The sequence below is a fragment of the Gracilinanus agilis genome, chromosome 1 (assembly GCF_016433145.1).
Source record: "Gracilinanus agilis isolate LMUSP501 chromosome 1, AgileGrace, whole genome shotgun sequence".
NCBI classification, from domain to species: Eukaryota; Metazoa; Chordata; class Mammalia; order Didelphimorphia; family Didelphidae; genus Gracilinanus; species Gracilinanus agilis.
This window is the reverse complement of record NC_058130.1, coordinates 738,905,234-738,933,038: the sequence shown is the minus strand read 5'-3', so window position 1 is coordinate 738,933,038 and position 27,805 is coordinate 738,905,234. Positions and strand designations below refer to the sequence as shown.

The 27,805-nt window shown below is 44.0% G+C and overlaps 1 protein-coding gene across 1 annotated transcript in view; it reads right to left on the bottom strand.

The window, feature by feature from the left end:
- The window catches only part of INSR (insulin receptor), a 167,501-nt gene extending 140,051 nt beyond the window's left edge, over nucleotides 1-27,450 (bottom strand). Inside the window, exons 1-3 of the mRNA XM_044685385.1 lie at nucleotides 27,325-27,450; nucleotides 3,149-3,297; nucleotides 2,909-2,910 (exon numbers count right to left, since the gene is read on the bottom strand). Coding sequence (XP_044541320.1) covers nucleotides 2,909-2,910; nucleotides 3,149-3,297; nucleotides 27,325-27,450 — 277 coding nt within the window. The remainder of the gene's footprint in view (nucleotides 1-2,908; nucleotides 2,911-3,148; nucleotides 3,298-27,324) is intronic.
- Nucleotides 27,451-27,805: the final 355 nt, after the last annotated feature.

Sequence of the window (27,805 nt, the reverse complement as noted above, 5' to 3'; positions counted from 1 at the left end):
CAACATAATGTGACAAATCGAAAGCAGAAGCAGAGAAGAGAACCCAGCTGTCTTCTAGTAAGCCAGGCACTAAATTGATTTGCATATATGGAAAACAACCCACTCTTCTCAATAAATGTTTTAGTTTTGGAAGAGTTTTTTTCATTTTAAAATGTCACTGATGTTAACATGCCATGGGGAGATTATTGATATCTTAAATGAATTGATTTATTTTAATTTCTAATATCAATAAATATTGCCCAGAAAAGCAAAACCTTTTTGGAATAGTCTCAATAATTTTTAAGGATGTTAAAGGGTCAGGGCAACTAGATGGCTTGGAAATAAGGGGTCCTGGGTTCAAATTTGACCTCAAATACTTCCTCACTGTATAACCCAGGGCAAATCATTTAATTGCAATTGCCTAGCCCTTACCATTCTTCTGCCTTGGAATTGATACTTCGTATTGATTCTAAGACAGGAGGTAAGGGTTAAAAAAAAAAAAAAAAAAAAAGAATGTAAAGGGTCCTGAACCAGGGATGTGGTGGAGCTGGCTTAGACCAGTTCTACTGATTGTTAAGTTTCAGTGAGCTATACCTTGGAAATGAGCAAATGCTACAAATCAGGGCTTGATTTATTGTTTTGTTGATTGTCTAGACTTGAGAAAGTGATGGAGAAAATGTTAATAATCAGATTAATTTTTAAAATGTGTTATGGACACTTTTCAAAGAGGGACAATTGTGAAACATCTACCAAAACACAGAGACCACCCAAGACCAAAAAATCTGAGACCCACAAATTGGAGAATCAGAAAACCTGGGTTAGACGTAGGATCCTATATCTAGAGCTAGAAGTGACTTCAGAAGACATCTTGGCCAGCCCTCTCATTTTACCTATGGGGAAACCAAGGTCCAAGGAGTTAAGTGACTTGTCCCGTCAAGGAATAACCATCAGAGGAATAACCATCAGAGACAGGATTCAAACTTACCTCCTCTAGTCCTAGCCAGTGTTCATGGCTATGCTACTTCCATGTCCTTGTAGATCTATGATTTTATGAACACCGTCCAGAGAAAACAAAAGGCCACCAAAAAGGGCACACAATGACCAATAGAGTCATTGAGGGTTGGTGATCAAAGGAAAGCTGTGACCAGATCTCTAAAAATGGCAGCTCAAAATGACCAACCATGATACCAAAGGATGTAGCCAAGGTATGAATTAGTTTTGTTTAACTATGCGTATTTGTTACAAAAGTTTTGTCTTCCCCCTATGGAAGGAGGGGAAAGGAAAAGAAGTAGATTTTTTTGTTCATTTTTTAAAAATTACATTTCAATGTCTTTTCCATAAAAAAAAAAAAAGGAAGAAGAGGAGGCATCTGGGTGGCTCAGTGGATTGAGACCCAGGCCTAGAGATGGGAAGTCCTAGGTTCAAATCTGGATTCAGACACTTCCCAGCTGTGTGACCCTGGGCAAGTCATTTAACCCCCATTGCCTAGCCCTTACCACTCTTCTGCCTTGGAACCAATACACAATATTCTAAGCAGAAGGTAAGAGTTTAAGAAAAAAAAGGAAGAAGAAGAAAATGCCAACTCAAGGAGGAGCTGGGACTAGAACTCGAATCTTCTAGCTGCTAGCCTCATGCTCTTTTCACCACAGCTTAAGGAGAGAAAGATAAACACTTGGGTGCCAGAATCTGCCAGCAGATTATAACAAAACAAAACCCAGCAGAGCCCTCAGCTCTCATTATGTAATTAGTACAGTGGGATTACAAGGAAGCATGTTGTTGAGCAATGGTAGGTGGCGGGGCTGCCCTGGGCAGAAGAAAGCTTCCTAAGTTGTACTCAGGGGCTTCTTCACCCACTATAATTTGGAGGAGGGTGGCAGAATGGATGGGTCCATGTTCTGAGCGACTAAGAAGACCTCCAGGCCCCCATCACCAGGTGCCAGCTTCTGCTAGTGAGTGGCTCATGACTGAATGCCAAGGTGAACTTTCCCCAGCTCTCCAAGTTCAAGTTTGTTCAAAGGAAGAGTTACTTCTCAGAAGCCAGCTCCCCAGAACTTGCTACGCCAGAAGGCAAATTGGAAAGAGAGTAGAAATGCCACTGTACATCTCACTTACCAGGCTGCAAGGAAACTCACCCAGGCCTCCCACTCTGAACACCACGGAGGGAAGTCTGCTGGCCTCTCCCCCCAAATATCCTGACAGAGAAAGCCCTGAGCCAGAGCAGGGTAGCCCAAGGTCTGGCCACCATTAACGACAACAGATCCACAGGCAAAGGGATGGCTCAGTTAGGGCCATGTCGACAGAGCAGCTTCCAAAGGAAGTTGTGAATGGCTACAGAAGTGATCACATACTAGCGGAGGTGGAGCAATCCTTGAGAAACATGGAGTCTGACTACCTTTCCCCACTGAGCAGGAAGGGAAACTGAGGTAGATAGGTGTTGCAGTGCCTAGAGCCCTGGGTCTGGAGTTAGGAAGGCCTGAGCTCAAATCCAGCCTCAGACCCTTACTAGCTGTTTGACCCTGGGCAAATCACCTGACTTCTGTCTGCCTCAGTTTCTCAATTATAAAATGGGAAGAATAATAGCCCTTTTCTCATAAGGTTGTTGTGAGGATCAAATGAGATAATGTTTGCAAAAAGGGCTTGGCATAGTGCCTGGCACACAGGAGGTACTACATAAATGTTTATTCCTTCCTTCCTTCCTTCCTTCCTCCCTCTGAGGTCTCATCCAGCTTTAAATCTATGATTCTCTTATGTTAAAGGTAGGTGGGAGAGCTGGACTGTCAGAGGTTTTAATACCAATCTGAGGGGTTTACATCTGACCCTGGAGCTCACAGGGAGCTACTGCAGATTTTCAGGGAGTCAGAGCTATGCTATCAGTGTCTACCAGTCCATGATCACAATTCACTATGTTCATGGAAAAGCCCCTTCTCACGCCTACAGGAACAGGGGCCCCAAAGGAGTTTCTGGTCACACGCTTCTTGTAAGCAGGATTTCCTCATAAGAATGGAGATTTTTCTCTGGCTTCTCTACCTGAGTCTGGAGCAAATCGTGCTACACCTCTTGAGGGGTGCTAACTCAGCTCTGGAGTGGGCACAGAGGGGTCAGCCTACACCTCTCCCAAGTAGTTCACCTGCAGGATAGTATATGAGGATGAACTGGGCTCCAGTCTTACCCCTCCCCGCACCAGCCTGTGAGCAACCTGAGGGTGAGGGCTACATTATCTCCCCCGGGATCCAGTCCCATCATCTGGTAGTGGCCCAGAAGAGAGCTGACCAGCATAGGGAACATGCCACAGACCATGCCATAGTCCACAAGGATTGGCTGAAGTAGTTGAAAATGATGGAATCAAACTTTAATGGGCCTTCTAGAAAAGGGAGCAGTGAATAGATACTGGGCATAGAGGCAGGAAAACCTGAGTTCAAATCCAACTTCAAATATTTCCCAGTTGTGTGACCCTGGGCAAGTTACTTAACTATTTGCCTCAGTTTACCTGTCTGTAAAGTTAGCTAGAGAAGGAAATGGCAAACCACTCCAGTATCTTTGTCGACATGACCAAATCAACTGAGCTCAAAAGGACCTTATGGATTATTCAGTACAACTCCCTCATTTTATAGATGAGGAGACTGGGTCCCAGAGATTGCGCAATGTCACACAGCTCATTTGTGTCTTCCAAACCGAAGTCTTCTCACTCCAAATCCCATGTTTCCACCACAACTACAATTCCAAAGAAAAAGGAAGACTGCATCTGCCTATTCTGTGGGCCCTTATTCTCCACAGCCATAGGCTGAAGGCAGGAACCCAGGGGCCAGAGGCTGTTCCACCATCAAGGCTGTGCCACTTTGTAAACACTGCATATTTTCCTCCCTTCCTTGCCAAGGTGAGGGGTCATGGGCATGGAACCAGGCTTTGGACTGTAAGGAATTTCCAAGATCATCTAGTCCAATCTCCTCATTTTCCAGAAAAGAAACTAAAAGTGAGAGGTGAGCTCATGGGAATGAGCAGAGCAAGCATTCAAACTCAGGGCCCACATTGGACCAAGTGCATAGACTGCCAGCTGGGCTGGGGTGTGTGTGTGTGTGTGTGTGTGTGTGTGTGTGTGTGTGTGTGTGTGTGTGTGTGTGTGTGTGTGTGTGTGTTTTGTGCTGAATGGCTTTCCCCCTTCTTTCTTTTTTATTTCTTTGAGATAAAGGATGGCTCTCTGGGCAGGAGAGGGGGAGGAAGGAGGACTATACTTGAAAAGGAAGGTCATGTAAAAACAAAAGATGGCTTCTTAAAAAAATCTAAAACCAACACTGCACAGCACATGGCCTTGGTTGAGGGAAAATGCAGTGGAGAAGTCAGAACACAAATTTCAGAAGACTTCCTAATGGCTGGAACCAAGTGTCCTCGCACCTAACAGGCTGTGTTCTCTGGATCAGAAGTATTCACTTACGTAATGTGGCTCTCCTTATTTAATGGCTCGAGCATCTCCCAGACACTCTACATCCTTCTTGTCACATCCACGCACCTTGTCACACTGAATACTAACTTCTCTGGTTTCTCTCTAGAGCAGACTGGTTCGCTTATTGCCCCAATCCTCCACCCACCTGACCACTCTTTGGGGAAGAGACCTGATGCCCCTCCCCAGGACTGGCCCCTGTGGGTAACTCCAGTCACCAACACAAAACACAACACCTAATTAACAAGAAAAGGGAGGGCCAGCCCTGCCCAGCTCACAAACCCCTGGTTTTTTTTATTGAAGTCATTAAAGGCAAGTCTACTGTTTTCAACTCCCTTTCAAACCAAACACCTGTTATCACTAATTCTCCACTGACTCACAGGACCTTCTCTTTGCCAACCACTTTTCCGGCTCTACCACTCCAAAGCCCAAGAGTCCCCATTGGACTTAATGTTGACATTTGTAAATAGGGCTCACAACTGGGACTTCCTTCTAGGAAACACTGACTAGTCTCCACACTGCTACCCATATGTTCTAAGTCCGAGAGAGAGCACCAGCTGACGTGCTGGCCAGACCTAGATGGAGAGTGGTTGGTGGGCTGTCCCACCTCAATGCTTTGGGAAGCGCTGCCTCAGCTGAATTCAACAATCGTTTATTAAGCTTCTAATATGTGTAAGGCACCGCACAGGAGGTACCAAGGATATAGAATCAAAAGTGGCCCTACCCCAGACAGCATAGCATGGTGCATGGAAAGAGCAACGAACTGAGGATCCAGCCTCCTCACTAACCTTTTCCATTTGTGTAACTTTGGACAAGGAACTATGTTGTTGTTCAATCATTTCAGTTGTGTCCAACTTTTCATGACTCCTTTTGGGGTTTTCTTGACAAAGATACTAGAGGGGTTTGCCATTTCCTTCTCCAGCTCATTTGGCAGATGAGGAAACTGAGGCAAATGGGGGAGGTGGCTTGCCTAGGGTCACACAACTAGGAAGTGTCTGGGGCTGGATCTGAACTCAAGTCTTCCCAGGCCCAGTGCCCTTCCACTGTACCACCTAGTTTCCCCACAAGTAACTACACCTCTCTGATTTCTTCTAAAGAATAAGAATGGGTGGGGGGGGCAGCTGGGTAGCTCAGTGGTTTGAGAGTCAGGCCCAGAGACAGGAGGTCCTAGGTTCCAATCCGGCCTCAGACACTTCCCAGCAGTGTGACCCTGGACAAGTCATTTGACCCCTATTGCCCACCCTTACCACTCTTCCACCAAGGAGCCAATACACAGAAGTTAAGGCTTCAAAATAAATAAATGAATGAATGAATAAAGAATAAGAAGGGTGGACTAGAATGTCTCTAAGATACCCTCCAGGTCTAAAATCTCTGATCTTTAAGAGATGCGTGAAATGTCTAATTCATGGCCAGCTACAGCCAGTCCAATAAATCAAGTCAACAAGCAGTTTTTTAAGTACCTACTGTGGATACAAAGAAAGAAGCTCACAGCCCAATGGGAGAGACAACATGTAGATAATTCTATACAGACAAGATATCAAGAAAGGATATTGGGGGGCTTCAGATAAAGAGCTGGGGCTGGGGACAAATCTGGCCTCAGACACTTCCTAGCTATGTGACCCTGGACAAGTCACTTAACCCCCATTGCCCACCCTTACCACTCTTCTGCCTTGGAACCAACGCATAGTATGGATTCTGAAGCAGAAGGTGAGGGTTTTTAAAAACAAAAACACAACCATTTATTAAGCTTGCTACATGTTAATCACCACACTAGGAGCTGGGGATACAAAGACCTAAGTGACTCACTCCCTGCCCTTACGGCATTTTTACGTATACCTTTATGCTGGCTTATTTCCCCTAATAGAATATAAGCTCCTTGGGGTCAGCAGCTGTTTCATTTTTGTCCCTGTATCCCCAAGCACTAGCACAGTGTCTGGCACACGGTATCTGGCACATAGTGCCCGGAGAAATTATTTTGTACATATTTCATATAGCTAAAGAAAATCCAAGGTAGTCTGTTACCCCTGGAAAGATCTCAGGTAAAAGTGGCACTCATTTTAGAGTTGAATAAACTGAGGCTCAGAGGGAAGAAAAGACTTGGTCAAGGTCACATAGCTTTTAAGAGACCAAACTTTTGTATAAGTTTGGGTACCTCAAAGCCTAGGCTTCTATTAGTCTTTCTTCTTCTTTTTTTTTTTTTAAACCCTTACTTTCCGTCTTAGAGTCAATACTGTGTATTGGCTCCAAGGCAGAAGAGTGGTAAGGGTGGGCAACAGGGGTTAAGTGACTTGCCCAGGGTCACACAGCTGGGAAGTGTCTGAGGTCACATTTGAACCTAGGACCTCTCATCTCTGGGCCTGGCTCTCAATCCACTGAGCTACCCAGCTGCCCCCATATTAGTCTTTCTAAACACCAAACTAGCTTGGATAGAGAGTAATGCCCAACTTTTCCTTTCCATTTCCTCACCTGTAAAGATCTACCTTACAGGCATGGGGAAGACAATAATCTACGTGAAGTGCTCTGCAGCCTTAAATCAATATATAAAGGTTGGCTATTATTATTATTACTGATGATGAAAGTATTACTTTTAGAGCCTTTAATGCTCTTTGCAGGTGGATGATCACTTGTCAAGGATGAAAGGAGGCAGGGTGATACAGTCATCTCTGGAGTCTGAGGACCTGTGTTCAAATCTCAAATGTGACATTACCTGGATGCCCTTGAGCATGTCACTTACTTCCCTAGGCCTCAGTTTCCTCATCTAGTAAATGATATGGATGGGAGGAAGAATTCTTTTTCAGGTAGGAGCCCTTTGTAGTGGTCCCTGCTAGCTCTGAAATTCTGTGGGTCCTGGGTTCAAACTCCAAATCTTCTCATTCTTTTCCATGTAACACTGGGCAAGTCACACAGCTCCTCTCTGGACCTCAGCTTCCTCCTCTGAAAGACGAAAGGACCTGGAAAGAAGGACTTCAGGATCCCTTCCAGCTCCAAATTCTACAACTGTGTAAAGGGAGCATACGTAGCAAGACTATCTATGTATCAAATGTGATTGTCTCACTGACGTATGTTACCAAATGGAAATATTGCTGAGCATGTGATGAAATGAGATCATGGGTGGGAAAAAGGCTTTGTAACAGTAAAGCCCTGTGCAAATATTAAGGAGTCAGTCACTGTCAATACTAGGATGACCACTGGGAGCAACAAGAAGGGTTTGGTTTCTCACAGGAGGCAGCAAGAAGAAGGGCAAAGAGCCTTGAAGTTAGGATCAGAGGATGTAGGTTCCCCTCCCAGCTCTGCTACTCACTGCCTGTGTGTCTTTCAGAAAGTCATGTGAGTTGCCTCATCTTACATGCCACCAGGTGCCAAGTTACCTCTTCAATCTCTCTCTAAGCCATTCCTTTCTCTCCAGACAGCCACCAGCTTATCTTGGACACCTCTCACCCAAACCATGTGAAAGCCTCCTAATTAGACTCCCTCCTCTCTCCAATCCATCCTTCTCACAATTGCCAAAGCAATATTCCAAGGTCATCCCCCTGCTCAAGAAGCTTTGGTGGCTCCCTATTGCCTTGGGGAATAAATTACATACTCTTCTGTGTGGATTTTAAGGCTCTTCAAAATCTGGCTCCAGGCTATCTCTCTAAGGTTAATTCACATTACTGTGCCCACAGAGAGTTCCAGTCAAATTGCCCTGCTTGCTGCTTCTCTCGTGGGTGTATTTTTTTCTGTACTTTGCAAACTGTCTCCCTCAAATAATAATAACAGCTAAAATCCATATAGGGTCTTATCTCTGATCTCATGTGATCCTCATATCAACCCTTGGAGGCAGGAACTATTATTATGATTCCCACAGGAAAAGACTGAGGTAGACGGTGGTCAAGTGACTTGTTCCCATTCACACACCAGACAGAATATACTCCCCTCTCACTTCCACATCAATGATTCTCTAGTTTCCTTTCTAAAATTCAGCTCAAGTGTCACCTCCTAGAAAAATCCCATCCTCAATTTGGAACTATGCCCAAGGGGCTTTAAAAGACTATTTGCCTTTTGATCCAGCCATAGCACTGCTTGGTTTATACCCCCAAAGAGATAATAAGGAAAAAGACTTGCACAACAATATTTATTTGTTTGTTTATTTGGGGGGGGTTAACTTCTGTGTATTGGCTCATAGGTGGAAGAGTGGTAAGGGTGGGCAATGGGGGTCAAGTGACTTGCCCAGGGTCACACAGCTGGGAAGTGTCTGAGGCTGGATTTGAACCTAGGATCTCCCATCTCTAGGCCTGACTCTCAATCCACTGAGCTACCCAGCTGCCCCTACAAAAATATTTATAGCCGTACTCTTTGTGGTAGCAAAAAACTGGAAAATGAAAGAATGTCCTTCGATTGGGGAATGGCTGAACAAATTGTGGTATCTGTTGGTGATGGAATACTATTGTACTCAAAGGAATAAAGAACTGGAGGAGTTCCATGTGAACTGGAATGACCTCCAGGAATTGATGCAGAGTGAAAGGAGCAGAACCAGGAGATCATTGTACACAGAGACTGATACACTGTGGTACAATCGAACATAACGGACTTCTCTACTAGCAGCAATGCAAGAGTCCAGAGCAAGGTTGAGGGACTTATGAGAAAGAAAACTAGCCACATTCAGGGGAAGAACTATGGGAGGAGAAACACAGAAGAAAAACAACTGCTTGAACACATGGGCTGATGGGGATATGATTGGGGATGTAGACACTAAACGATAACTCCAGTCGAACTATCAATAATATGGAATTAGGTCTTAATCAATGATACATGTGAAACCCAGTGGAATTGTGCATCGGCTAAGGGAGGTTAGAGGGGTTTGGGGGAAGAGGGAAAGAACATGAAACACGTAACTAGGAAAATACTCAAAATAAAAATATTTTTTAAAAAACCCATTCTGATCCATTTCTCTAGCTGGTGTCCTTCCCCCATTTTGGACCTACTTTGGATAGATTTTGCATGTGGTTTTGTTGCCTATGTGGAAAGGAAGCTCCTTGACGGCAGAAACAGTTTCATTTGGTTTTGTCTCCCCAGTGCCTAGCATAGTGTTTGACACATAATAGCTGCTTACATGTCTGTTATATTCCATCTACAAAACGAGGTCTTGGAGTAAGTGGGATGCCCTCTGAAGTCCCTTCCAGGACTAGATCCTTTGATGCTTGCTGCCAACAGATAAGTCACGTCTTCGGCCTCCCAAATGAATTGGGAGGCCAGAGCAGGGTAGACAGTGAGAAGTCTGAGAATCTTAGGATCTTTGACTCTCAGTTCTATGAGGGAGCTTAAAGGTCATCTCACCCAACCCCCTCCTAATGCAAGGACCCCTTTCCTGGAAATCAAGTCTTGAATTCTTGCTCAATGTTTCACATTTGATAATAAAGAGGATATTCTCTAGTTGAGAGTTTTAACTTCCCCCTTTGACATGAAAATACTGTTTCTCTGCTTAGCAGCGATTAAAAACTCTTGAATCAGAGCAGGTAGGTAGCACAGTGGATACAAGTACCAGGTCTGGAGTTAGGAGGACCTGAGTTCAAATGTAACCTTGGACAGAACATATGTTGACAATTGTTATAAGTAATTGGGAAAATAAAATATCTTTTAATAAAAAAAATAAAATGAATGTTAAGAATTGCACAGGATGACACAGAAGAAAAACAACTGCTTGAACACATGGGCTGATAGAGATATTATTGGGGATGTAGACGCTAAACGATAACTCTAGTCCAACTATCGATAATATGGAATTAGGGCTTGATCAATGATACATGTAACAACCCAGTGGAATTGTGTGTTGGCTAAGGGGGGTTTAGGGAATTAGGAAAATTAGGGAAGTTTAGGGGAGAGGGAAAGAACATGAAATATGTAACTAGGGGAAAAATTCCAAAAAAATTATATATATATATATATATATAAAGAATTGCACAGGATGCTTAGAGATGAGAAGTCCTAGGGTCAAATCTGGTCTCAGATATTTCCTAACTGTATGACCCTGGGCAAGTCACTTAACCCCATTTGCCTAGTATAACGATAAAAAATGCCACTCATCTGTCTTAGGAACTGATACCAAGACAGAAAGTAAGGGTTTAAAAGATTTTTTTTAAAGCTCCAGAATTCTCAGATCCACAACACAGTCCCTTCTTCAAATGCCCAAAATTACAGAAAAGACGGGCTTCTCCCAGCCCACCATCACATCCAAATGAGCAAGGCTGGCCACACCTTGTCTCTTTGAGCAGCCCGTCAACGTTGGACAGGCAGGGTGACACACCCAGAAACGCCTACAAAGTATTTTTCTCTTCTCATACTTTGATAAGCAAGGAAAGTTTGACAGCCTAGGGACTTGCACCTAGTACAGCTCACATTTGCCCCTCTTATCACCCCCACACTGAGTGAGAAACATGGCTATCACACTGCCTCCCTACTATCCTATAACATAAGAAATAAAGTTATTTGGAAGGATATGCTAGGATGGGATACACTAGAAAGCCAGGTATACATGGGAAAGAGAAAGGATCTGAACCAAAGAATGTTTTCAATAAAGACATTCTCCGAATTTCCAAGTATGTAATAATAATAATTTCTAGCATTTACATAACAGCACCTACTGTGTGCCACGCACTGTGCCAAGCACTTTACAACTATTATCTCAATTGATCCTCACAACAACCCTAGGAGGTAGATGCTATTATGATCCTCATTTTATGGAGGAAACCGAGGCAAACTAAGGCTAAGTGACTTACCTGAAGTCACCCAGCTATAGTATCTGAAACAGGATTTGAATTCAGGTCTTCCTAATTCCAAGCCCAGAACTTTAACTACTCTGCCACACTGCCTTCAAATAAGGTTAGGTTTGAATAAACACAACTGACCACTTCACAGAATCCTAGATCTCAGAAGGGGCAAGAATTTTGAACCATCTATCAAGTCCAACCGCTATCTCAGTAAAAATTATCTCAACATCCAAGTGGTCATGCAGAGAGAACAGAATTCAAATCTCTCATCAGGCACTTAATAGCCATGTAACCATGGATAATCCACTCTACTCCTGCCTCAGTTTCCCCATCTATGGAATGAAAGGGTTGGATCTGCTGACCTCTAAGATCCCACCCAGCTCTAAAATCTATGATCTTATGGTCTCCAGTGAAGGGAGAACCACTCTTTTCTAGGGTAGCCCATTCCACTTTGGTACAGATCTTCTTATTAAGGCAGTCTTCCTTAGGTCAAGTCAAAATCTGCCTCTGTGCTCTCCCCTGCAAGGGCTCTCCACTCTAGCTAAACAAGGAAGTTAATCATCCCCGCAAAATACTCTCCATTTATTTACTTCCTTTCCTCCCTCTTCTCTGTCAATCTAAAGCCCACTTATCTTTTTTATAAAAGTCCAGTTCTAAGTTCACTTCCTCTGTGTAGCCATCTCTGATTATCCCTATCCCACAGTGTATGGCTTTGGAAAAAGTCATTTTCCTTCTTTGAGCCCTCAGTTCTCTCATCAATAATATAGGGAGAATTCATTCTTGCTGCTATTTTACTAGGCTTTGAAGGATGGCATAAAAGGAAAAAGACTGGATTTGGACTCAGAGAACCTGAGTTTTAAGGTCCACAATCTAAGCAGCATGGTGTAACAGGGGGAAAAAAATGATAAATTTGTAGACAGAGGACCTGGATTCTAATCCTGGCTCGGTCATTTCCTCCTTGGAAGCCTTTAGGCAAGTCACTTACTTTTTTAGTTTATTCATCTGTTAAATGAGAGAGGCTGAACCAGATAGACTCTGGTCTGGTCTGTCTCTAACATTGTATAATCTAGGAGAATCAGCTCAACGACTTACTACTGAGGTGATTTCTAGCTGCCATCAGGCACACAGAGATGGCCTGGCAATATCAGCTGACTACTAGCGGCCTGGTGAGGAGATCCAAAGCTAAGCCAATAGCAGGGAATTCAAAATCATGAAATGTTCTGAATAGTGGAGGACTAAGAGATCAGAGACTGGATTCCACAGAAGACCCTTCTGGTTTTGATCTTTGCATCTCCAGCATCTAGGATAGTGTGATAGTAAAAAGCCCCCAATACATGTTTGTTGAATGAATGAAAGTGACAACCTGTCAGGTCCCCAATTTTTTGTAAATCTGAAAATGGAGAGGTGGGTACTTTCCAGTCCTACTACATCATGTGAAGGAACCTGGAAAACAAGAGTGAGCTAGGGCCAATTCCAAAAAGCTTGCCTCATTCATGGTGATTGTAAAATGTTTGGTGTGAGCCCATATCTCTTGGAAATTGGCAAATGCGACAAATCACGTCTGGATTTGTTTCATTGTCTAGACTTAAGAAAGTGATGGTGAAAATGTTCAAAATGTAGATTAAACTCAAAAGTGTATCATAGGTACATCCTTCTCACCCCCACTCCCATGAGCCCATTGTTAAACATTTGCCTGGGCAGCCCTGAATGAAACTATACTACAGAGCTACTAGCTATTATTATTATTGGCAATAAATCAGGTTTTAGGGGCTGCTTTAATCACCTGCTTTTACATTAGCATATTATAATTTATGTTAATTCTTCCAAGTGTTGAAAGAAATTTGGATTCGAATCCATAAACATTTATTAATGTTGGCTCCAAGCAAGGCTTTGAAAGATAGGTTCTCAGCCCTCAAGGCATTTACAATTAGGAGAAGGATAAAATTGGTGTGTAAATAAGTAAAATACAAAATCCAATGGTAATAATAATAACAACAATAAATCATGTTTTATAGATTTTAAGATTTGCAAAGCTCTCTCCTGAGAAATGCATGATAAATACTGCATGGCTTGTCCCCATTTCACGGGTAAGAAAACTGAGGTTCTAAGAGGAGTTAAGTGATTTTACCCAGGGTCACAAAGCCATTAACTGTCTGAAATGGGACAAGAATGAAGCCCCACCCCCTCTAGCCCAGTATTCTAACTAACATTCTGTAGTGTCCCCCAAATACAAAGGAGAGATCTAGACAAAGTACAAAGAGAACATTTTCTGTAAATGTAGGAAGAGAAAGCTTTATGGGAGGTGATGGCACCTGAGCTGGGCCCTGAAGACAAGGGTAAATTTTAATAGATAGAGACAGGGCAGCAACAGGAGTAAATTCAAAGAAACAGGACAGGGTAATAGAAAAACAGAAGCAGAGAGCAGTGCATTTTGATTCAGAATGTATAAGGGGGACTAGTCCATGCTAAGGATGGACAGGTTGGAGCCAAATAATAAAGGACCTTGAATGCAAGCAAGGATCAGGGAGTAAAACTTGCAACAGCAGGCAATCAGGATGAATTTCTTAGGTGGTGCTATGAAGGCTACCTTAGAGAAAAGAGCCTTTGGAAACTGAGGCTGTCAAAACTCTTAAGTAACTTAATCATTCTTTTATTATCCTGTTTATCCAATTACTTTGTTTCCCTAAACTGCCTCAGAGATCAGAACTAAGTCATTAGAACCCAGGCCCACCCAAGGGTAAAAAAAAAATTCCATTTAGCAAAAGTCCCAGGGAAATGTCCTGGAACACAGATACACTCTTTCTGGCTTCTAGAAATGTTACCCTGAAAATATAAATCTGTTAGGGAGCAAATGTATCCCTCTGTGTTTTAAACACCACTACCGATATGCATTTCCACACATGACCTTGTCCTTACACCCCATCATATTCCCATCCCTTTCTCCCTCTCTTCCCCAACTCTGATTGTGCTTCTGTTATTCCTGCCAAAAAGAATGATCTTTGGATTGGAAAGAAAAGAACAAAAATAATGAATAAGAAGTTGATACCCAAGATAACTGGGGAGTTGGTATGAGAGCAAGCATCTAGCTGCCCTTGATGAGTTCAAGATACTAAGCCCAGATAAATAACCTCTTTAGGCTCCAAAAGAACTAGCCAATTTGATTGGTGGCCCACTATCTATCACTGATATGATCTTTGAAAAATCACAGTAGCAGCAAAAGCTGAAACCATTCTGACAATCTTTAAACTAATCTTTAAAAAGTGCCTCAAAACAACAGGAGTCAAAAACCAACAGCAAGACAGAGTGAGGGGGCTCTCCTGATGAACACAACTTAAAAGGTAAGCAGAAAGAGTTGATTTTCATGGGATAAGAGGGAACTGGAAACAAAACTGACCCCCACCCCACACCTACTGCTCAAGGTTCCATAACTGGGCATAGGCTAACTTCAGGATCCCGGGACATGGACTGCACCAACAAAAGAACATCTCAAACCCACCACTTTAAGTCCTAGGCCCTGGCACCAGTCCCACAGAGAGGTCCAGAACTCCATAGTTAGCACTGGGCTCTTTCAAGCCTGTACTTAATGAAGATGAAGACCTAGCCCTGGGACAAAGTAGTTCACAGGGCTAAGCCCTGCAACCCAGCAGCATAAGAGACAGAATCAGCAGCTTTTAGAATTCCCAGTCCACAAAGAAAGGCTGGGAAAATGAGCAAACAGCATAAGAAAATCTTAATACTCAAAAATTTCTATGGTGACACAGAGCAAAGCACAGAATCAACAGGGGATGGTGAAATCCAAGCAACCATGTGCAAAACTTCAAAGAAATATAAAATTGGTCTCAAGCGCTGGAAGAACTCAAAAAGGAATTCAAAAATCAAATAAGACATGTTGAAGAAAAATGGGAAAAAGAAATGAAAGTAATGAAAAATCATGAAAAAGGGAAAGAGACAAGAGAGGAGAAAGGTACATATTGTCCCAATTTTAAAAAAGTGATAGAATACAGTTCTCAAGTTGTGAGTGAGTGAACTTGACCTTGATTCCTGGCAAAATTCTAGAATGTATTATTATGTTTTTAAGCCCTAACCTCCCATCTTAGAATCAATACTATGCATTGATAAGGGATAGGTAACAGGAGTTAAGTGACTTGTCCAGGGTCATACAGTCATAAAGTATCAGAGACCAGATTTGAACCGAGGACTTCCCATCTCTGGACCTGGCTCTCAATCCACTGAGCCACCTAGCTGTCCTCTAGAACGTATTATTAAGGGATAGTTAGTGAATATCTAGGAAAAGAAGCAGTGATCCCAGCATAATTTCATCAAGAACAGGATGGGGCAGTCTAACTTTACTTCCTTACATGACAGGGTTACTCTCCTGGTGACACAAGGGAATGTTTTCATTTTATAGTGAGGTATTTGACAATTTTTCTCATGCTAATTTTTGTGAAAAAGATTGAAAAAGTGGGGAATAGAAATCAACTTCACATGGAAGAAATGGGAGAGGACTAGCCAGAAAAGTGCTTCTAAAGAAGATCTAGGGGTTCCAGTGGACACCAACTCAATGAGTCAACCATTTGATATGGTGGCAAAAAAAAAAAAAAGTAACTAAAGGCTGCTTTGAGAGAGAAATAGGGTCCAGCATACAGCCTGGCTCCACTTACTTACTGCCAAAGTTAATTCTTCCTGAAATGTGGCTTTCACCATAGAAACCTAGAATGTCAGAGAAGGAAAGAGAGAGGTTTTCAAGAGTCTTTAAGTCTAACCTCCCACCTGTAACCTGGAAACCCCTCAACTACCTCCTGACAAGAGATGATCTTGCCTCTGATTGGATACCTTCTATGATAAGGAACTTGCTACTGCTATAATTTCTAGGAAGTACTTAGGCTAAACCAAAAACTCTGCCTCCTGGGGACTCTCACTCCATGTTCATAATACAGCTTCTCTCTGATGCAATTATCATCATCATTGTCATCATCATAATTGACATTTAGATACCACTTAAAAGTGTGCGAAGCACTTTACATATCTCCTCATCATGTAACATAGTGCATATATATAGTTATCTCTGTTTATGTCTTATTTCTCTATTAAGTTAAATGTTCCATGAGGGCAGGGTATGGCTTATCCAAATTTTTTATCACGTCTCTCCCCTAAAATAGAAGAGAACAGGTCTCTACATCTACTAGGAGCCCAATACATATCGGTTCTATTATTCTACTGCCTGCAAGTGAAATAAAAACCCTTGTTCGTGAATTTGCCAGGTGAAATCCACATTTTCTATCCCTGCATTCAATATCCACCCCCCTCTTATCCAGTCTTCTACTACTGAAAACATTAATTTTTGCTTCCAAATCCCACCAGGCTCACTCACAGCCTCATCCCTGGACCTCTGCCGTACTATCTTTCCTCTGCCTGGAATGCCCTGGTAAAAACCCAGCCATTCTTCCAGGCTCAGCTCAGGGAATCCCTCCCTCCTCTTTCTTCTCCAATTAAGGGAGCATGTACAATGGAAAGAATGCTGGGTTTGAAGTCAGAAGACCTTGATTTTAAATTTCAGTGCTGCCAATCACTACCTCATAGGCCTTTGGACAAGGCCCTTCCTTCATCACCCAGGGCCTCAGATTCTCCATCTATAAAACAAATGAAGTACCTGGTGCAGATTAAGATCTTAATCAAATTTTAATGAGTTGAGTAGAATCTATATAATAACAATAATTAGTAGTGGTAAAAGTAATAATAATAGCTAGCATTTATATAGCACTTTAAGGTTTGAGAAGGTGTATATAATCTCATTTTTATCCTCACAAAGTGGGGAAGTAAGTGTTCTTATTATCATCCCCTTTTACAGATAAGGAAATTGAGCCTAGGAGAACAAGGAGGGTGGATTTGATCATTCATTAGGTTTAAATCCTAACATCTAAGATATGAACTCCAGTCCCTATTGCTAGGAGGTTCTTGTCCCCTTTCCCCTACACCTAGAATCTGAGCCAAACTCTACTACAGTGTCTTAGGTCTCCTCCATTATGTGAGAAACTTGTGGGGGACACTGAGATACAAGTTACAGCTATTTGCTCTAGCAACAGTATTGTGGCTCACAAGACCAAGGAGTCAATTTGGGCAACATTGTTTCTGGGGAAGAAAGGCTTTTGTTCTTCCTATTTGGAGGACCAGGGAATCCATTCACTCCAGTACAGCTTCTAGCTCCAGAGCTAGAAGAGACCTAGTCCAGCTATGGCAAACTTTTTCGAGGGGTGGATGATGTGAAAAATGTCCCCAGGTGTCCATGGAGAGGAGGAGGGGAGCAACCCAGCCCCATGTCCCTCTGGTTTTCTAGTAATAAACTCTGTGCTGAGGCAATGGTGTGTGTGTGCCTGCAGAGAGGGCTCTGAGAGCCCCCTCTGGCACACATTCCATAGGTTTGCCACCATGGCCCTACTTGCCCAAAGTCACACAAGTGGCTGACCTGGAATTTGAACTCAGGTACCTGGGGTCCAAATCCAGTGGATCAGGTTTGGGAGCTAAAAGGGACTTGAGAGAATTGGAAATTGAAGGGATGCCCATCAACTGGAGAATGGATGAACAACTCTTGGTATGATGGAATACTATTGTGCTATAAGAAAGGATGAGCAAGATGGCTTCAGAAAAACCAGGAAAGACTTAAATGAACTAAGACAAAGTGAAGTAAGCAGAACATCGTACACAGTAACAGGAATGTTGTATGACGATCAGCTGTGAATGGCTTAGCTATTCTCACCAATACAAAGATCCAAGACAATTCAGAAGGGCTTATGATAAAAAACAGCATCCACCTCCAGAGAAAGAACTGATAAGAATCTGAATACAGATCAAAGCATACTCTTTTTTACCTTCTTTATTTTGTGTATTTTCTTTTTGATCTTTTTTTTTTTCGAAACATGACTAATATGGAAATGTGTTTTGCATGACTGCATATATGTAACCTATGCCAAATTGCCTTCTCAGTGAGAGGAAAGGGGACTCAATTTTTAAAAATGAATATTAAAAATAGTTTTTTATCAAAGTGATATCTATTACCATAGAAGGAACATACAGAGCCCTAATGCAAATTGAAATATAGCATTCTATTTCTTCCCATGATTTTTTCTCTAATGTAAACAATGTGTCCTTTTTCACAATGTGACAAAATCATGCATTATATGATGATATATGTACAAGCTATATCATATTACCTGCCTTCTTTAGGAGGGAGAAGAGATGGGAGAAAGAGACTATGGATTAAAAAAAATACTAAAAATTGGTTTTATAATTTAAAAAATAATTTTTATATGTAGTTGGAAAAATACAAAAAGAAAAAGGGCCTTAGAGATCTGAGTCCAACCCCCCCTTGCCCTATTTTTTTTTAACCCTTAACTTCTGAGTATTGGCTCATAGATGGAAGGATGGTAAGGGTGGGCAATGGGGGTCAAGTGACTTGCCCAGGGTCACACAGCTGGGAAGTGTCTGAGGCCGGCTTTGAACCCAGGACTTCCTGTCTCCAGGGCCCTATTTTTTTTGAAATTTTTATTCATATAGTTTGTTTTTATACAACCTTCATTAATGCATATACTCCCTGCTCCCTGTATGACTGACTATCCCTTCCCAGAGGACAATTCCTTGTGTCAAACATTTTTTTTAAAGGGCAAGGAGGGAAAGAAGAAGGAAAGAGACTGGGCTAGGAAGGAGCTATTGAATAAAACCAATCCATCAACCAAATCTGATATCATATACAATGATCCATACCCATAGTTATACACTTCTGCAAAGAAGGAAAGGAAATACATTTTCTCATCTCTTCTCGGGGATAACTTTCAATTCTTTCAGGTTAAAGATAACAAAACTAAGGACCAAAAAAGTTAGTGATTTTTCTCCCAGACACATTCCTCTTAAGTACCTGAGCTAGACTTTGAAGCCAGATCCTCTGGCTCCAAGGCCACAACTGCCTCCAGTACACCTCACCTCTCAAAAGGAGGATGGCAGGCAAATTATATATGTATATATATGCAGGGCTAGAAAGGGAGTGGTTTGAGGATTTTATTTTGTTTGGGGCTTCAGAAGATATAATGAAGAAGGATGATAGCAAATAGCAATAACAACTGACATTTAAATGGTGTTTTAAAGCTGCTCCTCATTATTTCAACAACCCAGTGAGATACATACTTGAGGGATTATCTCCATTTTACAGATGAGGACCCTGAGGTTCAGAGAGTGAAGGGACTAGCCATTTTACATAGCTAGTAGGTATCCAAGGAAAGATCTGATCCCATTTCTGCTTGATTCCAAGCCAGGCAGCACCCTATCCACTAGATAATGCCACATCTAAATCAGGGACTCAACCTTTTTTGTATCCTGGAACTCTCGAAAAATCCATCTGGTCCCCCTTTCCAAAATCAGGTTTTTAAATGTATAAAAGAATATATACCAGATTTCAAAGGAAACCAATTATTTTGAAATGCAATTATCAGAAATTTAAAAACATATACAAGGGCCAGTTAGGTGACAGAGCACCAGGTCTGGAAACAGGAGGTCCTGAGATCCAATTTGACCTCAGACACTTCCTAGCTGTGTGACCCTGGGCACTTATCCTCATTTGCCTAGCACCATTTTGGCAAACCTATAGCACACGTGCTGGAGGGGGCTGCTCCCTTCTCCTTCTCCATGTGTGCCTGAGGACATTTATCACATCACTGACCGCTCTGCCCAAAAGCCAATGGGAGCACTTTCTCCCTCTCCTGTCTGGAGTAAGGCTGGGGGCTCATATGCTGTGTGAAGGTTGCAGTTTGGCCACTTGGTCTCTAAAAGTTTGCCATCACTTACCTAACTCTTACCCTTCTGCCTTAGAGTTGTTACTAAAACAGAAAGTAAGGGTTTATGGGTTTAGTTTACCAAACTAAAATTAAAAAAAAAAACAAAACACCCTAAGCTAAAGAAGGGATCTTAAGCAGAACTTAGGAAGACTGTGGCAGAGAGGGAAACAGAGGCAGGTGAAAGAGAGGGAACTAACTTCTATTCCCTGTTTTCATAAGGCATCTAGCTTTCAAAAATCCCAACTATCAGAAGCTCCCCAAAGGATCCATCCTAGCAGGATTGTATATATAAGCACTCCAAAACACACACACACACACACACACACACACACACACACACACACACACACACACACACACACGACGTTTTGCTTTATTTTTGTTGGGGAGAGTTGCCTTTCTTTGTATCCCCAGCACTGGCTGGGATAAACACAGTAGGTATTTAATAAATGCTAGCTGCATACACAAATGCACAACATTCAATAGCAGAGGACTGGGTTTATCCATGATCCCAAGCCATTGGAGGCCAGATCTGGCTGGCCAGCCAGTATGCATCACTATGCTGTTATCACAGCATTCAGCAGATGCCAAACTGACATTATTTTAGGAGACTCAGATCTTCAAAACTGACTAGCCAGGCTAAAAACATGTTAGATGGATTAAAACAGAGAACCCCCTCTGCCCTAGCTCCCCACTTCACCCCCAAGGCTGGGCTCAACCTTAACTCTAGCCCCATGTACCCTTAACCAGCCCCCCCCCATCTCCAAACTGCCCAATCTCCCCTGCCCTATTCCTTCCCAGGGCACTAGCCCCCTAAGGTGAGAGCCCAGAGAGATGGAGACAGGGCCAGGTTTCCAAGGCTTTTTTTTCCTGAATGACTTTATTCAAAATCCAAGAGTGATCAACTTTGTCAACACTTCCAGGAAAGGGGGAGGCAGGGTGGGAAAGAGGAGGCCCCTGACTGGGAGCAGAGGTTCCTGAGTTTCTCAAAGTGGAAGGCGGGCCCCTGGTCTCCCTGGACAAACTAGTTTAACTGCAATACTGGAGGGGCTGCTTGGAGGAACCAGACTTGCTGTCAAATGTTGGTGCTCAAAACACTGTCTGGATTGGGAGAAGTTTCTGGAACTTAAACTTGGTTTACAGTAAATACCCTGCAGACAGTAAAACTAGGTGATTGAAAACCTGAGAACTGGGAGAGGAAGGCAGTGCTGGCTTGGACCAGACTTCAGAAAGAAGGCATTAGCAGAAAGAGGGCAAGATTTGGAGTCATAAAACTTCAGATCAGACCTCCGCTCTAAAATTTATATGTCTTTGTGACCTTGGGCAAGTCCTTTTCTTCCCTCCAACCACCACCCATAGGCCTTGTTTTACTCATCTATAAAATAAAGGAGAGGCTGGACTCCACGAAGGTCCTTTCAGCTCTGCAACTTTTGAGGGTGCAACAGATTGGTACTTGGACCTTAGAGTCAGGAAGACCAGGATTGGAAGCCCATCTCAGACACCTAACCAGCTGTGTGACCCTGGACAGGTCACTCAAACTCACTAAACCTCAGTTTCCTCATCTGTAAAATGGAGATCACAAAGGCACCTACCTGTTATTGTTCAAATAAGACAATGCACATATAACAAGCTACAGGGTGGTTTAGGAGAGGCAAAGCCAACAGCCATTCTCAAATCCCAATTTTTCTTGCACAGCCAGAGCATATAACTGTTCTGGAGGAGGGGGAAGGGTTACAAGGAAACTGTCCCCACTTTGCCCACTGGGACCCAAATTGAAAGTTTCCCAATTGAGAAAACAGTCTCATTCAGTCTAAGGAGAGAGGCTGCCGAGGAGTCTCTTATTACAATCCATTTCTCAACCCTTGGCAGGAGGCAGACAAAAATACTCACTCCCCGCTGGCCACACAGCAATGGACAGTCTGACGGACAGTCAAATGGACCCTGTTTGTTTTTTTTTTTAATCTCCTGGCCTTTCCTGGCTTGCAGTTCCACCCTGCTGACTCTCAGAGTCCCTCAGAGTCCTACACCTCACATGCTGGCTTTATAGATCATTACTTCTCTTAGATTTAGAGTTCAAAGGGCCCTCAATCACCATCCAGGCCAATTCTCTCCTTTTAACAGCAAGGAAATTCAAACCTAGAGAAGGTACATGACTTGCCCAAAGTCATACCAGAGGTTAAGCAGCAACACTGGAATTTGAACCCAGGTCCAATGACTCCCACCTAACACATTCTCCACTGCACTCCCCTGTCTGAGAGCCCTGCATCAATGGAAGAGGCCCCATTTCCAAGTTGTTAACCAAACACAAATGGGGATGGAAAATGTAGCGGGACTAGCAGAAATAGGGGATCATGGGAACAGTTAGCAGCACAAAAATCATCAGATTTTTCACGTCAGAGGAGCCCTAAGACCATCTAGTCCAGTTCTGTGATTCCGTGAACCCAAACAATTCATTATCTCTAAAATGAGAGGCTTGAACTAAAGAACCTCTAAGCTGCCTTCCAGCTCCGTCTTTACATTATATGACTTGATATTTGACCATAGACCCTCTCTATGGTATCCCGAACAATCGGTCATTCATTCAGCCTCTGCCCGAATACCTTCCAAAGCAACCTGGTCCAACTGAGGATCCAGTGAATTGTTGGTCCTTCCTTCTATTCACTCCAAACCTACCTCTGTTTTTAGTCATTTTTCAGTGGTGTCAGACTCTTTATGGCCCCGTTTGGGGATTTTTGGGGCAGAGATACTGGAATGATTTCCCATTTCTTTCTTCAGATCATTCAGATCAATTTTAGGCAAGACCCTGGACAGTCTCTACTGCCAGCCCTGAGTATCCCTGCCTACTCTGCATTCCTCTGCCAGCAAAACATGTCCCCTGACTTGGTTCCTGCTCATTCATCGGTCAAACATTTATTAAATCCTCACTGTGCACAGAACTCTATGCACCCCACTGGAAGAGATACAAAGTTTAAACAAGATACAATCCCTGGAAGGGATTTTTGTGTATACCTTGTTTCTCCCTCGCCTCTCTCAATAAAATATAAAGCTTCTTGAGGGCAGGGACTGTTTCCATTTGTCTTCGTATCCCCATTACCTAGCACCCAGAAAGCACTTAATAGAGCAGGGGGTCGGCAACCTTTTTGGCCGTGAGAGCCATAAACACCGCATTTTTTAAAATGTAATTTCGGGAGAGCCATACAGTGCTCACAGTGCCGCTCCTGTAACAGCGCCTGAAAAAAAAAATGGATTTTATGGCTCCTGCAGAAAGAGCCATATGTTGCCGACCACTGTAACAGAGGTTTGTGGGATTGGATTGTGGGAGGAATTAGAGATCATTCTACTTCAATTCCTTTCTTTTCCAGATGGGGAAACTGAGGCCCAGGAAGGGGAAATGACTTCCCAAAGGCAGTAAGATACAAGTCCCAGGTTTGAACCCAGCTCTTCTGGCTCTAAATCCTTAGCTCTTTGCCCAAAAGTATATCACCCTGAGCCTAAAACAGACGTTTGTCGATGTTTATAAATAGAATACAGAAGGGAGGGAAAAAGGCAACAGAGTTCTTTAACCTGTGCAACAGCTAAGCACCCGGTTAAGTGACATCCTAGTTTAAAAGTCATAAATCCAGTTCCAAATTGGCAAGGAGCTAATTCCTAAGAGAAACAAACATGGGGTTTTCCTCGAGGAGGCCTCTTAACAACAGAAGCCACAACACGCCTGTTTCTTAAAGTCAAACTTTATTGTGAAACGGGGCAGGGGGGGTTACCACAAACTGGATAAACCTAATCTGAATCTAAACTATATCTAGATTAATCATTCTGGTCCTCAAAGGCAGGAAAACGCCAGCGGAGGGAGAGGGAATGTGGGGAAACATGAAGACAAAAAGGAGGGATGGGGAAAGGAGAAAGGCAAAGCTGAGTGGAGAAGGCACCCCTCAAGAGCAGCTAGTAGAAATCCTACCTAAAGAAGAATTCCCACTACTATACACTCAGCAAGTGATCTTCCAGTCTCTGCCTACAAGTAGAAGAGTCTCACTTCCTCCCAAGGCATTCCCTTCTACTTCTGGATGGCTAGTTCCATCAATTAGAAAGTTGTTCAATATATGGAGCCTAAATATGTGCCTCTCTGTAATTTCCCCCCATTGCTGCTTGTTCTTCCTTATAGGGCCAAGAAAAACAAATCTAATCCTTTATTTCTCCATTATGCCAACTCTTCAAATACTGGATGACAGAGGCTATCATGTCTCTCCTTTCTTCCCCATCCCCAAAGTCTCCTTTCCTCCAGGCTTCTTCTCTCCCATTATTTCCTCCCTGACAAATTCCTTGGTTGTGAGGGAATCACAAACAGTTGTATTACTCTGGATTATATGATAGGAGCTGCTTCTGAAAAATCAATACAATATAATAGGACAAGCATCTATTAAATGCCTACTATGTGGTGGGGAACTCACTACCCACCCCCACTACTCTCCATCCCCAGACAGCCTACTCCACATTGTGAAAACTCTAATTGTTAGGAATTTTTCCCCCTTTTATCTACTGAAATCTGCCTCTCTGCTCCCCTATAAGTACTTTCAACATCAGCTCAACATAGCTAGTCACAGTCATCAAAATGTGCCTTTCCCTTTCTCTCTGGCTTTCTAAATCCACCCACTCTTGAAGGCCCAGCTCCAGACTCACCTCTTCTCTAAAGCTCTCCCAGACTGCTTCTGCTCTCTCTCCCTCCCCTGAGCTCCTAGGGCACTTACGGCCTGTGCCTTTCATTTGGTATCTGGCATTCTCACCCTGGTCTGGTTGGAGTCAATTCAATAAGCCTTGAATGAATGCTTTAAATAAAAGCCACTAGGAGCCAGGCACTGTACTAGGTGCTGGGGATACAAAGGCAAGAACCAGTCGGGCTAATCTCAAGAAGTTCTTGTTCTCCTGGGAGAATACAACATGTGCACAGATAAATAAATACAAAGGATAAACAAATAATATGGAAGTAATTTCAAGAGATAGTGCGTACTAACAATGGGGAGGGGGAGGAGCAAGCGCAGGGTGGAATGAGGAAAGGTCACATGTGGAAGATGTCATCTGAGCTGTACTTTGGAAAAAAAATCATCGAGGGATTCTATTCGGCAGAGGTGAGGGGGGGGGGGTGCATTCCAGACGCCAGGGAGTCAGTCCATGCAAAGACCCAAATCGAGGACATAAGTTACCTTTTCCCGTATTTGGGCCTCCATTTGACTTAGAAACTCACTAAACTTTTGTTAGGGCAGTTAGGTGACACAGTGATAGAGCGCAGGACCTGGAATCAGAAGACATCTTGAGTTTAAATCTGGCCTCAAAAACTTACTAGCTATGTAATCCTGGGCAAGTCACTTCACCCTATTGGCCTCAGTTTCCTTAGCTGTAAATTGAGCTGGAGAAGGAAATGGCAAACCATTCCAGCATCTTTGCCAAGAAAATCCCAAATGGGGTCATGAAGAGTTGGACACAACTGAACAATAACAAACTTCTCTTACGGGATCACAGCTCTTGAGCTGAAAGAGATCCCAGAAGCCATCTAGTGCAACCCCTTCATTTTACAAATTTGTAAAATGAGGAAAATGAAGGCCCAGGGAGGTTAATATACCTCCCCGAGGTCACACAAGTAGTAAGCATCAGAAGTGGAATTTGAACCCAAGTCTTCTGACTCAGAAACTGTGCTCTGTGAAGCAAAGAATGGTATCTTGCCCCTGGAGGATTCCCAAGCCCCAGCACACGAGTGCTTGGTGGGATGGTGAAGAAAGATGACCTCTTTCATTGTCCTGAAATCCAGAAGGCCCTCTTCCTCTTTCATTTACTTCTCCCAGACTTAAGGCTAAGAATTTGATATCAATAAGGTCTGGAAAATAGACACTAAACCTTCCCCTATCCCTTTTCAGAAAATCTGAGCTCTGATAATTCTCAATAATAAAAATAATAATGAACTGATAAGTGGAAGCTCAGTCAGGAGGGCCTTAGGAATTCCTCCAATGAGCCCAGGTGTATCCCAGGGAGCAGCTGCTCCACACTCCCCTGGGTTAACAATTTCAGTAAGAAACCCCAAACCCCCTGAGCCAAGAGCTACAGATGTAAAAGCACTTGTAAAGGCCCTAAGAGTCAGGTGTTCCCCCCAAAAGAAAGAGAAAACGGGCCCAAGAGCCAAAGTACTGTCCTAAGCAAGGCTTTCCATCTCACCTGAGTTCCTGCCCAGAGAGGTACTGGCAGCCCTTTCCAGAGACACCATTCTATATCTATCAGAAAAGCAGGAGATGGACTATCACAGGGAAAGACCCTGGTTTATGGACAGACCATCAGCCAGGACAAGAAACTTTAAAGAAGAACAGGAACCAAGCAAAGTTCTTTTGTCAGGGTTAAGAATTAGCAGGTCAAAGCAGATAGAGCAAGAAGCTGGGGAGAAAGCCAGACAGCTATACTTTGAAGGAACTGGATGTGTAACCCTTAGCAGGTCTCTGCCTCTCTGAGCCTCAGTTTTACTTTTTGCAAAATGAGAGGATCTCTAAAGTCCTTTGGCTTTGCAAATCTATGGTTCCTTGATTAGATTCTCACAATGTTGGAGCTGGATTGGGACCTGAGAGATCCTCCTGGCCAACCTCCTCATTTCATTCCAAATCATCTCCTCCCCTATAACTGACCCAGGCTGGGCCTCAGCCCCTCCCACAGCAGTTTAGAGTTGAGAACAACCACAGACAAAACCTTGAAAGGCACACTTGGGTTTGGGGGGGGGGGGGGGGGAAGAGGAGGGAAGGGCTCATCAGGTTGCTTTTCTCAGGACCACTGACTCAGAGACTCCCAGAGGAGAAAGGCAAAATCCCAGTTTCTAGATGTAAAATCAGACCTTCCTATGGGCCTCAGGAACCTAATTCTGGGGCAGACATTCCTGGGATTGTGGGGAAAGCATTCTTCAGCAATCACTGGCACAATGATCTCCACCAGGTCGGAGTGGCAGCGTTGTTAGGGGTGGGGGCACCCTGGGACCTGGAGGCCCAGGCAATGACTAGGTTTTGCTCCAGGACACACAGGTAGGATAGAGGATGGTGTGAATCAGAACGACAGATTTAAGGGGCCCCCAATGGGGGCTCACAAAGGACAAGGAAAAAGGAAGCCAGAGTGGCCCGGGCTGAGGCATAGAGCCTGAGAGATGATGGACCTATCTGAATTTTAAGGTTGGGGCGGACCTCCATCCTGGTGACCTCCCCCAGAAACCTGTGGCTGGACCCTGAGAGGTCAGAGGCCAAGGTCAGCTCCCCTTGACCAGGCCGTGGCAACCCCAGCCTGCGGGGCTGCAACCCAGGCAGAATCGCGGCTTTGGGATCCAGACCACACTCTCCGCTCCAGTTGGGTACTCACCTTCTCCGGAGCTCAAGCCACACGAAGCGCTCAGCAGCAGCAGCAGCGGCAGCAGGAGCGGGGGCAGCCCGACCGTCAGCGGCCGTGCGGCCCCCATGGCCCTTGGGGACACACACCGACTGACAGCCGGGGGACGGCGCCGCACGGGTGGGCGAGCAGAGGGTCAGAGGGCCCGAAGCGGATGGGAGCAGGGGGCGGCGGGCTCCATCCCAGCCCGAGCGCGCACAAGGTAGGGCAGCGCGGGCCGCGGCGGGCCGTGCCCACGGTCCTTTAAACGCCCCGCGCAGGAAATGTGGGGAGGGGGGCTGCCCCCCCGGGGGCACAAGAGGGGCCCGAGAGGGGCGTGGGCCCGGGCCGCCTCCCTTCTCCCCTCCGCCTCTTTCTCCTCCTCCTCAGCGCCGGCTGGGCCGCGTCCAGCGGTAGCCCCGCGCCCCGCCCGCGTGCCCGCCCCC